Source organism: Notechis scutatus, chromosome 3, assembly GCF_049901735.1.
Source record: "Notechis scutatus isolate UNSWTSFEM ecotype Mainland chromosome 3, rNotScu1.2, whole genome shotgun sequence".
Taxonomy (NCBI): domain Eukaryota; kingdom Metazoa; phylum Chordata; class Lepidosauria; order Squamata; family Elapidae; genus Notechis; species Notechis scutatus.
In genome coordinates this window covers 208,085,149-208,097,969 of record NC_142011.1, presented here as the reverse complement: position 1 = coordinate 208,097,969, position 12,821 = coordinate 208,085,149, and the positions used below count along the sequence as shown (strand labels likewise).

The 12,821-nt window shown below is 43.3% G+C and overlaps 1 protein-coding gene across 3 annotated transcripts in view; it reads left to right on the top strand.

Moving 5' to 3' along the window:
* The window catches only part of ARHGAP39 (Rho GTPase activating protein 39), a 162,227-nt gene that overhangs the window by 86,422 nt on the left and 62,984 nt on the right, over positions 1-12,821 (top strand). For all 3 annotated transcript variants that reach the window (XR_015748307.1, XM_087958886.1, XM_087958885.1), the window contains exon 3: positions 4,722-4,802. Coding sequence is in view for 2 of the 3 variants with exons in the window: in XM_087958886.1 (XP_087815012.1) it covers positions 4,722-4,802 (81 nt within the window). In the remaining variant the exon portion in view is untranslated. The remainder of the gene's footprint in view (positions 1-4,721; positions 4,803-12,821) is intronic.

Below are 12,821 nucleotides of genomic sequence, written 5' to 3'. Positions count from 1 at the left end.
TTACAAGCCACAGTCATTCCCATCTTCAAAAAGGAGACCCAAGCCTAGTTGAAAATTACAGGCCAATCTCCTTATGCTGCGTCACCTGTAAAGTCATGGAATCAATTATTAACCAATCCATCATCCTCCATTTAGAGACAAACAACCTACTCTCCAATAAACAATTTGGTTTCAGAAACAAACTATCCTGTAATCTGCAACTCTTACACTGCAAAAACATATGGACTACTCAACTCGACCAGGGCAAAGCAATAGACGCAATCTACATAGACTTCTGCAAAGCCTTTGATTCAGTGGTACCACGACAAACTACTCCTAAAACTAAAATCTTACGGTATCTCCGGACAACTGCATAACTGGATAGAAGCATTCCTGTCAAACAGACAACAAATGGTCAAAATTGGGAGCGTCCTATCAAATTCTGTACCTGTCAACAGTGGTGTCCCCCAAGGCAGTGTTCTAGGACCAACTCTCTTCATACTCTACATGAATGACCTCTGTGATCATACTAAGAACAACTGCATCCTCTTCGCTGATGATGTAAAGCTGTTCAATACCACAGACAATACTACTACCCTTCAAAAAGATCTAGACTATGTATCTGAATGGTCTAACATATGGCAACTCCAAATCTCAACAAATAAATGCTCTGTCTTACATATTGGTAAAAAAATCAGAAAATAAAATACAAACTGAATAGTCAAGATCTTGTTGATGACCCAAGCTCTGTAAAGGACCTGGGAATACTCACCTCTAATGATCTAAGTGCTAGAGCTCACTGCAACTACATAGCCAAAAAGGCATTAAGAGTTGTTAACCTAATCCTACGTTGCTTTTTCTCTGGTAATATCTCACTACTAACCAGAGCATACAAAACATTTGCTAGACCAATACTCGAATACAGTTCATCAGTCTGGAATCCTTATCACGTATGTGATATTAACACAATTGAGAAAGTCCAGAAGTATTTCACAAGAAGAGTTCTCCACTCTTCTACCCGTTATAGAATACCTTACGCCACCAGACTCGAAATTCTAAAACTAGAAAACCTCGAATTACGCCGTCTTCGGTCCGACTTAAGCATGGTATATAAAATCATACATTGCAATGTCCTACCTGTCAATGAATACTTCAGCTTTAACCATAACAACACAAGAGCACACAACAGATACAAACTCAAAGTAAACCGCACCAAACTTGATTGCAGGAAATACGACTTCAGCAATAGAGTGGTCAATGTCTGGAATACTCTACCCGACTCTGTAGTCTCTTCCCCAAACCCCAAAAACTTTAACCTTAGACTGTCTACTATTGACCTCACCCCTTTCCTAAGAGGTCTGTAGGGGCGTGCATAAAGCGCACCAACGTGCCTACCGTCCCTGTCCTATTGTTTCTCTTATTTTATTTTTCTTATATGTACCCATTTCATATATTCACAACTATGTATACACTTGTACTTATTATCTTGTAAACAATTGACAAATCAAATAAATAAATAAAATAAAAATAAAAATAAATAAATTCTACACAGAGAACTCTGTAATGAATTCCGGACACAAGGAGAGAGAACACGCCCTCTAATGGCTCCCTTTATATAAACAGCTTTTAAAGGGATAGAACCATCCCCAGCCTTAAAGGAAAATACCCATGCTATGCTGATTCTATTGCTATTGCATCAGCCACATCTGGTCAGCTTCACTGCTGGTCGGCTCTTAAACCCCAAGACCTTAACAGAATTGCATCAAATGTAGATTATTCTCTGGGTCAGGAATATGGTAGCTTGCCTGGGGCTGGGAAGGGGCACGAAACTTGGATGTGGACCATTTCTCCTGGGGCCCACAAGAAGCGTTTTTTCCAGCCTTGTTTTTCAGAGACACAAATTCCAGGCACGCTGGGAAAACATAAGAGCCGCTTAAACGCGCACTTAATTCCATTAAAAATAATAAACCACCTGGCAAGAAAATTTTAATGGCTGTGTGAATCGAAAGGCTGAATGCCCCAGGTGAGTCTCCGACTCTAATTAAGCTCTAATGGGATCTAGCCCACCCTGGGCTCTGGAATTTTATTTTATTTTTATTTTTGTTTTAAATCGTACGGGATGTTCTAGAAGCAGGAGAGAACTTCCTCCCCCTTTGCCATCCCCGATGGCATCTCTGCCTTGATCTGCGTTACAGGATTACGGATCTGAAGTGCTTGGAAAGCTTTGGAAGCGATGAATTAATGGAAAGAATTGTTAAATGTTAATAGTGGGCTAGGAAGGGGTTGTCTGGGTATGCATGGAAGTGTGTGGGCAGATATACAGGTACCCCTGCCTGCCTGCCTGCCTGCTTCCTATCCTTCTTTCCTATCCATCCATCTATCCATCCTTCTTTCGTTCCTTTCCCTCCTCCCTTCCTTATTATGTCCTCTCCCTCCTTCCTCCTTCCTTCCTTATTACCTACCTTCTACTTATGTTCCTCCTTCCTTCCTTCCTTCCTTCCTTCCTTCCTTCCTTCCTTCCTTCCTCCCTCCCTCCCTCCCTCCCTCCCTCCCTGCCTTCTTCCTAGCCTTCTTTCCTTCTATCCATCCATCTATCCTTCCTTCTTTCCTCCCTCCCTCCCAGCTGGGAATGAGGGCCCACCTTGGAAGATGGCTTTCTAGGGTCCTTGGTATGTGAAGATAATCCTTCAGAATCAGACTAGGGCTGGAAGGGACCTTGGAGGTCTTCTAGTCCAACCCCCTGTTCAAGCAGGAGGCCCTATATAATTTGAGGCGAGTGGCTGTCCCATCTCTTATTTAAAACTTCCAGTGATTTTTTTAACATAAATTTTATTAAAGTTTTACAGTACAAAAACACATAAAACGTGTTTACAATTTTTGCAATGCATTGTAGCATCGTTTTTCCCCCCATCTTCCATTATTCATATCTATACACATATATGCATTATTCATATTTACATGATATATTATCTATTATTCCTGTTATCTATCCAAGTATATAAATTCTCCCAGACCGTATAGAATTCTCTTTTTTCCTTCTCTTGCAACTCCATAGGAAGCGTATTCATTTCCGCACAATGCATGTATGTAATCTTACTGGATGCACTTCCCTATTCCCTTATACTGCCCCATCACTTAATACCCGCTTTTAGGTATATGCCAACTCGTGTACCGCCTGCTACTTTCAGTTCCCCCTTTTCTCAATGTCCCAGACATTCGTGATCCAAAGTAGCTCCTGTTTTTGATTGTCCAGCAAATATATGCTTTTTGCAGAAGTAGCAGATAGCAAACATGTTGCTGTGCCTGCAAAATCAGCTCAGCCGGCATTATTATATATATTTAATTTAAGGCCTTCAATTAGGCAGAGGCCTACGCCAACTTTAAAGCTTAGTTGCCCTTTTCTGACAGCGGAGATGTTGCAGTGGTCGTTAAGTGTGAAAAATGGTTTAGAAGTCACATTTTGAACTTTGAACAGTCACAAAATGAACATGTTCTGACCCAAACCTTGTTCCAAGGAAACAAACATGAAACAGAGGTAACAGCAAAACCTTTTAATTGTTTTTTATGAATTCCGTTCCTTCCTGGTTAAAAGGCTGTTTCGAACTAATTGTCTCTGATAAGAACGAGCCTTGCCAAGGTTGTGCAAGGCTGCCAAGAACACTAGATAAAGTTACTAAGGAATATTTCAAACACGAAGAGTCTCCAAACACCAACCAAGATAATCCGAACGTCCACAAGGCTTGAGTGCAAAAACTTCTTTGCTTCCTGCAAGGGACTCTGGTTTCTCAGCTGGCTTTTATCTCTTAAGGGTAATAATAATAATAATAATAATAATAATAATAATAATAATAATAATAATAATAATAATAATAATAATAATAATAATAATACTTTATTTGCGGTCACAGACTAAAACACAAATACAACAAAAGAAGAACATGGGAAAATTAATCATGAACAATTGGTCACCAAAAACTTAACTAAGGGGAATTACAGCGTTCTCTGATGGTTGCAGCTCTTAAAAATTTTTTGGAAACCTGAGAAGTGATGTATGAGGAGCCATCCCCTCGACAATATAAGAACAAATGACTAACATTGGGTGTAGAAGGGTCTGTTTCAAGGAGAGACAATAATTTAGATCTGCCTGCGTTATATATAGGGCAATATAAAAGGACATGCTCCACTTACCTGGCAGGGGGGAGACACCATGATCTCTTAAGGGAGGGACCATCACCTTCCAGCCTTACTCCTGAGTCTCCCGTGCTGCTTCAGCTGCTCTTTCCTTCGAGCAGCCCTGCGTGCACGCCCATTGGGCACAGGCTCCTCGGGGGACTCTTCCTCACTGCTGCCAGACTCCACGACCTCCAAAGGTAGCACCCAACTCCTCTGAAAGTCCTGGCCCCATCCCTGCATCCCACGCAGGCCCCTCGTCCGAGTCCTCGCTGTCAGAGGTCTTAGCCGTCACCACCTGCTGCCGGCGAACCACAACAATGGTGGGAAATGGAAGGATTGATACTCCTTGCAGACAGCTGGTCATTTGCATCCTTTTGGAGGGTCGTTGAGGCTACTTGGAGGTTTTGCAAAGATTGGCCTTTGTCTTTGAAATGCAGGCAGACTGCTGAATCTTGTCCTTATTGAATTGTTGCAACAACTGAGCATTTTCATGTTGCATGCATGAAATTCCCAGGTGGTTTCTTTGTTCTTGCTTTTCATCCTTGGCTTTTCTCGACTCTCGTCCACAGCTCTTCGCCGCCTGGAGTTTTTGAAAAGGAATACGAACTCTACCGAGACTACGGCTCCGATGGACAACGGCTCCACTACCGGTGAGCAGCCTCCCCTCAAGTCTTTCTCAACCTTGGCAGCTTGAAGATGGTGGGCTTCAATTCCCATAATTCCCCAGCCAGCAGGCTTGAAGATGGCTGGACTTTCAACTTTTAGAATTTCCCAGCCAGCATGGCTGAAGAAGTGAGGACTTCAACTCCCAGAATTCCCCAGACTGCAGGCTTTAAAAGTGTGTAGATTTCAACTTTTAGAATTCCCCAGCCAGCATGTTTTAAGATGGGTGGACTGATACTCCCAGAATTCCCCAGGTGGCAGGCTTTCAAACGCATAGACTTCAGCTCCCAGAATTCCCCAGGCAGCATGCTTAAAATGCATAGACTCCAATTCCCAGAATTCCCCAGGCAGCAGGCTTTAAAGTGTGTAGATTTCAACTTTTCAAATTACTCAGCCAGCATGCTTGAAGAAACGTGACTTTAACTCCCAGAATTCCCCAGCCAGTATACTTTCAAATGCATGGACTTCAATTCCCAGAATTACCCAGCCAGCAGGCTGTAAAATATGCAGATTTGAACTCCTAGAATTCCCAGCCAGCATGTTTGAAGAAGCGAGGACTTCAACTCCCAGAATTCCCCAGCCAGGAAGATGTGTGAACTACATGTCCTAACTGGCTGAGGAATTCTGGGAATAGTAGTCCACAGATCTTAAAGTTTCTTTCTCATGTTTGAGAAAGACTGCTCAAGGGTTTTGAAACTGAACGGGTGAAAACAGGGGTGAGATTCAGCCATTTTGGGCCGTTTTGGGCGAACCGGGTGTTAAATTTACATCTGGTTCACCGAATCGGTTGTTGAGCTGACCGGCTGGCCATGCCCACTTCACCCCACCCCTCCTAGGAGTCCCTAATGGCCTCTTTTGGATGCAGGTAAGTGCAGGGTCCGTGTGGAGGCTCTGGGAGGGCGAAAAATGACCCTTCCAAAAGTTGCGGAAATGGGCCTGTTTCCGGCTTCCGGAGGGCCTCTGGAGCCCGGGGGAGGCCGTTTTTGCCCTCCCAGAGGCCCGAGGGAACCCTCCAGAGTCTGGGAAAGGTAAATAGCGGCCCTCCCGGAAGTTCCGGTAGGCCACGCCCACCATGGCCCTCCCGGAAGTTCCGGAAGTCTGGAAACGGGCCTGTTTCCGGCTTCCTGAGGGCCTCCGGAGCTCGGGGAGGTCATTTTCACCTTCCCAGAAGCACGAGGGAAGCCTTCGGACTCTGGGGAAGGTAAATAGCGGCCCTCCCGGAAGTTCCGGTAGGCCACGCCCACCATGGCCCTCCCGGAAGTTCCGGAAGTCTGGAAACGGGCCTGTTTCCGGCTTCCTGAGGGCCTCCGGAGCCCGGGGAGGTCATTTTCACCCTCCCAGAGGCCCGAGGGAAGCCTCCGGACTCTGGGGAAGGTAAATAGCGGCCCTCCCGGAAGTTCCGGTAGGCCACGCCCACCATGGCACACCCACCCAGCAACCAGGCAGAGAACCGGTTGTTGGGATTTTCGAATCCCATCTCTGGGTGAAAATGGGTGTTGGTTTCGGTCTTGTAGTAGTAGGGATGGAACCCCAGGGGAGATTAATAATAGAAATGGAAGGAGGCTTGTGACAGAATGTCTGTAAGCTACAGATAATCTTTGATTTACAAACATTCATTTAATAACCATTCGAAGGTATGCTGAACCCCCACCCCAAAAGCTACTTAACAACCCATTTTTGAAGTTACAACGGCCGCTCACCCACAATTACTTGCAGTCACATGATCATATTTTGGGCAGTGGACACCTGATTCACCTGTTTGTAGGGTCCCACAGTCATGTGACCACAACTTATGGCACCTTTTTGTCGGTTTCCAGCGTTTACTTCCATTTTCTGGCAAAAAATACCCATGGTGGGGGGAAAAGGGATTTGTAACAGCTGTGGCGTTCACTTAAGCGACCATTGCAAAATAAAATAAAATAGAAAAATCAGGTCCGGTTACTTGATGCTTTGACTTATGACTGCAATGATTTGCAACCATAATTGAGGGCTCAGTTATGGCCATACGTTGAGGACTAGCTGTAGAGTTTTGGGGCCAGGGATGTTTGCCATTGCTAAAAGTATGGGTTTGCTCTGCTATTTTGGCTGGTGGAGAGATAGGGACTAAGAGAGGAGAATGTTTGATGCTCAGGGTTGAACTATGGAAAACTTGGTTGTTTTCTTTCAGACGTTTCGTTACCCAACTAGGTAACATCATCAGTGCTAGAAAGGAGTGGGATTACTTTCTGTTGATATGAGAGCATCCTGTTGTATGGCATGACTGTCTGGTTTGGAATCATCCCTGCTTCAGACTGGAAGGCGAGGGAGGGAGTGGTGAGGACAGCAGAAAATATTATTGGCAGTTCACTCCCTTCTAGCCAGGACGTGGCACATAAGTGATGCTTGAGCAGGGTCCGTGGGATTGTCTGGGATGCTACACATCCTCTCCACGACCTGTTTTCCTTGTTACCTTCTGGGAGGATGGGGCTTTGTGGTACCCGAAGCAGAACATCCAGATTCGGTCACAGTTTTGTTCCATGTAGCATCAATCTTGTGAACTCTCAACTTTCCCCTTTCTGCTACGTATTCAAAGTGGACAGTGATTAACATTTACATGTATTGATATGCATGGGTGTAGCATGCTATATGTATATAGCATGTATATATGTGTGTTATGTATGTGTACACTTTTGAGTGCAGGCAACAGAATTTCATGTTTAATGTGTGCCAGAGTGCCCACAGTAAAAAATGACAATAAAGGTTGTCTTATCTTATCTGATTTGCAATGGGGAAAAAACATGTGTGTTTGCAGAGCTTTGCTGGTGGTTCATGGTGTGAATGATATGAGCTGTATTTCCTAGAATTTTCTATTAATTATGAAGTTCATTAGAAGACTGAACAGATTTGATATGCATCTTGTCTCATATTGCATTACAGTCTGATTTGGAAGCATTACTGCTTCAGACAGGAAGGCAGTAGAGAGAGTGATGAGGACAGTGGAAAAGATGGATAGATGGATGGATAGACAGATGATAGATAGGTAATGATAGATATAAATGATAGATAGAAAGGTAGGTAGATGGATGGATAGATAGATGGATGGATGGATAGATAGATAGATGATAGATAATAATAGATATAGATGATAGATAGAAAGGTATGTAGGTAGGTAGATAGATAGATAGATAATGATATAGATGATAGATAGATAATGATAGATATAGATGATAGATAGAAAGGTAGGTAGATGGATGGATGGATAGACAGATGATAGATAATAATAGATATAGATGAGAGATAGAAAGGTAGGTAGGTAGGTGGGTAGATAGATGGATAGATAGATAGGTATATAGGTAGGTAGGTAGGTAGGTAGAGAGATAGAGATAGAGATAGAGAGATAATGATATAGATGATAGATAGATAATGATATAGATGATAGAAAGGTAGTAGATGGATGGATGGATGATGGATGGATGGATAGATGATGATGATATGGATATAGATAGATAGATAGATAGATAATAATAGATATAGATGATAGATAGAAAGGATAGATGATAGATAGATAATGATAGAGATGATAGATAGAAAGGTAGGTAGGATGGATGGATAGATGGATAGATAGATAGATGATAGATAGAAAGAGGTAGGTAGATAGATAGATAACGATATAGATGATAGATAGATAATGATAGATATAGATGATAGATAGAAAGGTAGGTAGATGGATGGATGGATAGATGGATGGATGGATAGATAGATGATAGATAATAATAGATATAGATGAGAGATAGAAAGGTAGGTAGGTAGATAGATAGGTAGGTAGGTAGATAGATAGATAGATAATGATATAGATGATAGATAGATAATGATATAGATGATAGAAAGGTAAGTAGATGGATGGATGGATAGATGGATGGATGGATAGATAGATGATAGATATAGATGATAGATAGAAAGGTAGGTAGGTAGGTAGGTAGATAGGTAGGTAGGTAGATAGATAGATTGATAGATAGATAGATAGATAGATAGATAGATAGATAGATAGATAATGATATAGATGATAGATGGATAATGATAGATATAGATGATAGATAGAAAGGTAGGTAGATGGATGGATGGATAGATGGATGGATGGATAGATAGATGATAGATAATAGATATAGATGAGAGATAGAAAGGTAGATAGGTAGGTAGGTAGGTAGGTAGATAGATAATGATATAGATGATAGATAGAACGTGTATATATGTGTGTGTTATTTATGTCTATAGGTAGATATATAGTTTCTTTGAGACCCAGCAACAGAATTTCATTGTTGATGTGGGCCGGTGTGCTCACATTTAGAAAAAGGGTTTCAAAAAGATGGTTAGCTTATATACAGCGGCTGGCCCCATCCCTGTTGGGTGCACATGGGCTTGATGTCTTCTTCATTGGGCTGTTTGCCGTTAACTTGCTTGGACTATTGTTTGCTTCTGGGTTGTTAGACAAACGTTAATCTTGGTGGTAGGGGCTAGGAACACAACCCAAAGAAACCTCCCGACCATCCCTCTCCGATGGGCCAGATGTTTGCCTCTTAACAAAAACAAAAAATGTCGCTGCGCTGGCAGCTTCCCAGGGGGAAAGAAACTATCTCACACAATCCTTCGATTATCGCAAGCACGGTTCAGGGGCGATAAAAATAAAATAAAATCTGCATCTCAGACAGAAGGCTGCCGGGCTGCCGCACTCTCCGTAATCTTGTCGTTGGGAATTGCACCCAGATGTTTGCTCCGCAGCCAGCCAGCCAGCAACGACGGTCAATATTTGCTCTTTTCTTATTACCGCCGCTCTTTAAAAGGCAGCAGCAAGCTGGCTGGGGAGAGGCGTTTTCTGCCCTTGTTTTTTTTTCTAAACCCCCAATTCTTGCTTTCTCAGTGTTGGAAGAAATATCCTTCTGGGTTCAGTTCCAAGTGTGTGTGTGTGGGGGAGGGGGAAGACACTAGGTGCATGGAAGCCACTTGGAAAGATGGTTTATCGATGAACGGGACGGGTTCCTGGGCAGAAAAGGGAAGAGGTGCTGTGAGTTCCCTGCGTTTTTGAACTTCTTGGCGGCACAGGAAGAGCATCCTGATCGGTTTTGCTGTCCGAGGTCATAGCTAGCGTTTTAGGTTGTGCTAAGTTTGGTTGAAACTTGGCGGGTTTCAAGTTTAGTTTTTACTTTGCGGTCCTTGCACCTTGTGCAACGAAATTAAACCCCATGACATTATAAGTATAAAAATAAAACACAAGCACACCTCCTTCACATTCTATACAGTTGAATTGAAAACCCCTATAATATTGCATGAATATTGCACCCTACAGTAGAATTCAAGAGTTTCCTGCCCTGGGATAGAAGCTGTTTTTTTCAGCCTATTTGTCCTTGTTTTTATTATTATCCTGTCCCGTCTGCCAGATGGTAATAGTTCAATAAAAAAAAAGGTGCCCAGGATGAGATGGATCTGTGCGAATGTTTTGAACTTCCTTAAGGCAGCGGGAGCTCTAAAGCTCTTCCAAAGAGGGGAGAGGGCAACCCAGTGATCCTCTGGGCAATGATGTTAACCTTCTGGAGCTCTGTCCTATCTGCCCCTGTGCAGTTGGCAAACCATATACAGGTGTGGTAAGTTAAGGTGGTGCAATGAAGGGCAATTAAATGGCTCTGCCCGAAGGAAGGAGGTAGATCTTTGTTATGTAGAATAGACTGGCCCAGGCCTTAATGGCCCATTAGCGGGGGTGGGTGGGTGAGTTTCTGCCTCTCTTGAGTTTCTACCTCTCTTTTAGGGGGAAATATTCTGTCTTTTTAGTATATCCTAAAATATTTCATTTTTCTAGGAGCGGTGGGTGGGGTGGGTTTTAACTTCCAACATCGTCGGGGCTCAGCTGACCCGAAGGAGACAGGATCCGGAAATGGGGTATGCAACAGATGATGGTGGACTCCCATCCTTCGAATCAGCTGGCCAGACTCTTTCTATCAGATGTAAACATCTTCTCGAAGGTGGATATTTTTTTTTGAAGCCTCTAATTTGGTCCCAACCAACACAACAAATCAATTTCCTGGAAGAGTTTTTCTCCAGCCCAGAAGGTTAACCAGGACATGGGGGGCAAAGTTGGAGCTAATAAAGGGACTCCTACTGATTATTTGACTGTGTTGCCTTTGTGCCACGCCCCTTTGGGTCATCACAGGGAGTTGAAGTCCACAAGCCTTAAAGCTGCCAAGTTTGAACACCCCTGGAGTAGGTGGTGCACAAGATAAATCCCCCCTTTTTTTTCCCTCCAGCTCCAGGGCTTCCTTCCTCTGAGGAGAATGTTAATTTCATTTCTTTCTTTTTTTTAGAACGCCGTCTCCCCATTTCGAGAGGCGGCTGCGTGTCCTAGTGGTTAGCAAAGCCTCCGTCTCCCGCGTATGCGTCGTTTTTTTCTGCCCAGGATTCGCTGCTTTTTGGTGACTCGCTGACGGGGGTGCAGTCTAAAGAGTTTGGCTTGAAGGAGACACATCAGTGTTTGTCCTTCCAAGGGGAACGTGGAAACCCATCAGCCCAGCGCTGTGAGCCACAAAGGAGAGGCACATTAAATAAATGTTAAGAGATGATTGCAACCGGGACAGAAAGCACAGTGGCAAAATGTCAGCGTGTTGATATATATAAGCTTTGGCGGCAGTGACCTTCAGGATCCCGGAGATGGTGCTTGGCTCATCTTAGAGCAGGGAGATTGTAGCAGCAGAGGAGGGGGGCAGTTAAGCATTGAACGTAGAACAATAGGTTGGAAGGGGCCTTGGAGGTCATCTAGTCGAGCCCCTTGCTCCAGCAGGAGACCCTATACTGTCTCAAACCAGCTGCTGCCCAATTTCTTTTTAAAAAACCTCTAGTGGTGGAGCACTCAGGACTTCTGGAGACAAGCTGTTTCACTGATTAAAAGAATTAGAGGATAATATTTGGAAGGGACCTTGGAGGTCTTCTAGTCCAACCCCCTAATATATATATATAGATATATAGTCTCCAGCCCCCTAATCCTCTTTGTTGCTCTTCTCTGCACTCTTTCTAGAGTCTCTTTTTTACATCGTGGCGACCAAAACTGGATGCAGTATTCCAAATGTGGCCTTACCAAGGCCTTATAAAGTGGAATTAACACTTCATGTGATCTTGATTCTATCCCTCTGTTGATGCAGCCTAGAACTGTGTTGGCTTTTTTGGCAGCTGTAGCACACATCTGGCTCATATTTAAATGTCTGTCCACTAGGACTCCAAGATCCCTCTAACAGTTACTGGCATTAAGCCAGGTTTCACCTGTGCTATACCTGGGCATTCTTCACTGACGAAGCTTTTGCGATGAGAAGCTAAAGGTTTTCAAAGAAAAAAAAGTCCAGTTGCCGTTTGAAAAAAAAGCACTTTTGAGCTAAGACCCAAATGCATAATTAAAGCTTCCAGCCTCAAGAAACTTTGGGGCATAGTTTGCACAGTCCTCCCAAACTTCCTGTTTAATGAGACAGAAGGAGAGAATTAATTACATATCAGTCTGGGGAGGAATCTCACTGACTATAATTAAGCTGGAAGCACAGGAAATATAAATGAAAGGCACTGCCTTCTTTAAAGCAAACCTCCATTCTGGAAACAGTGCATCATTTTCTTGGCAATTACAGGTACTTCTATTGCTAAATGAAGCAGACATTAAGTGAGGTGTGTCTTGTTTTTAACAATCTTTTTTTTTAAACTGGGGTCATTAAGCGAATCACCAGTGTTGCTAAGTGAACCCAGTGGACATTAAGCAAATCCTGTTGTTCCCCGGACTGCTTATTGGAAGCTGGTTGGGAAAATCACAGGTGATGATCAGGTGATCCTGGGACATTGCAACCATTATAAATACGTGCTGGTTGCCAAGTCAATGTTTTTTTAACACTGTCCTAACTGCCTTCCATCTCGCTAAGAATCGGATGCAACCTTGCTTTTATTTTGGAAAGCATGCAGAGAAGAGCAACTAGGATGATTAGGGGACTGGAGGCTGAAACATACGATGA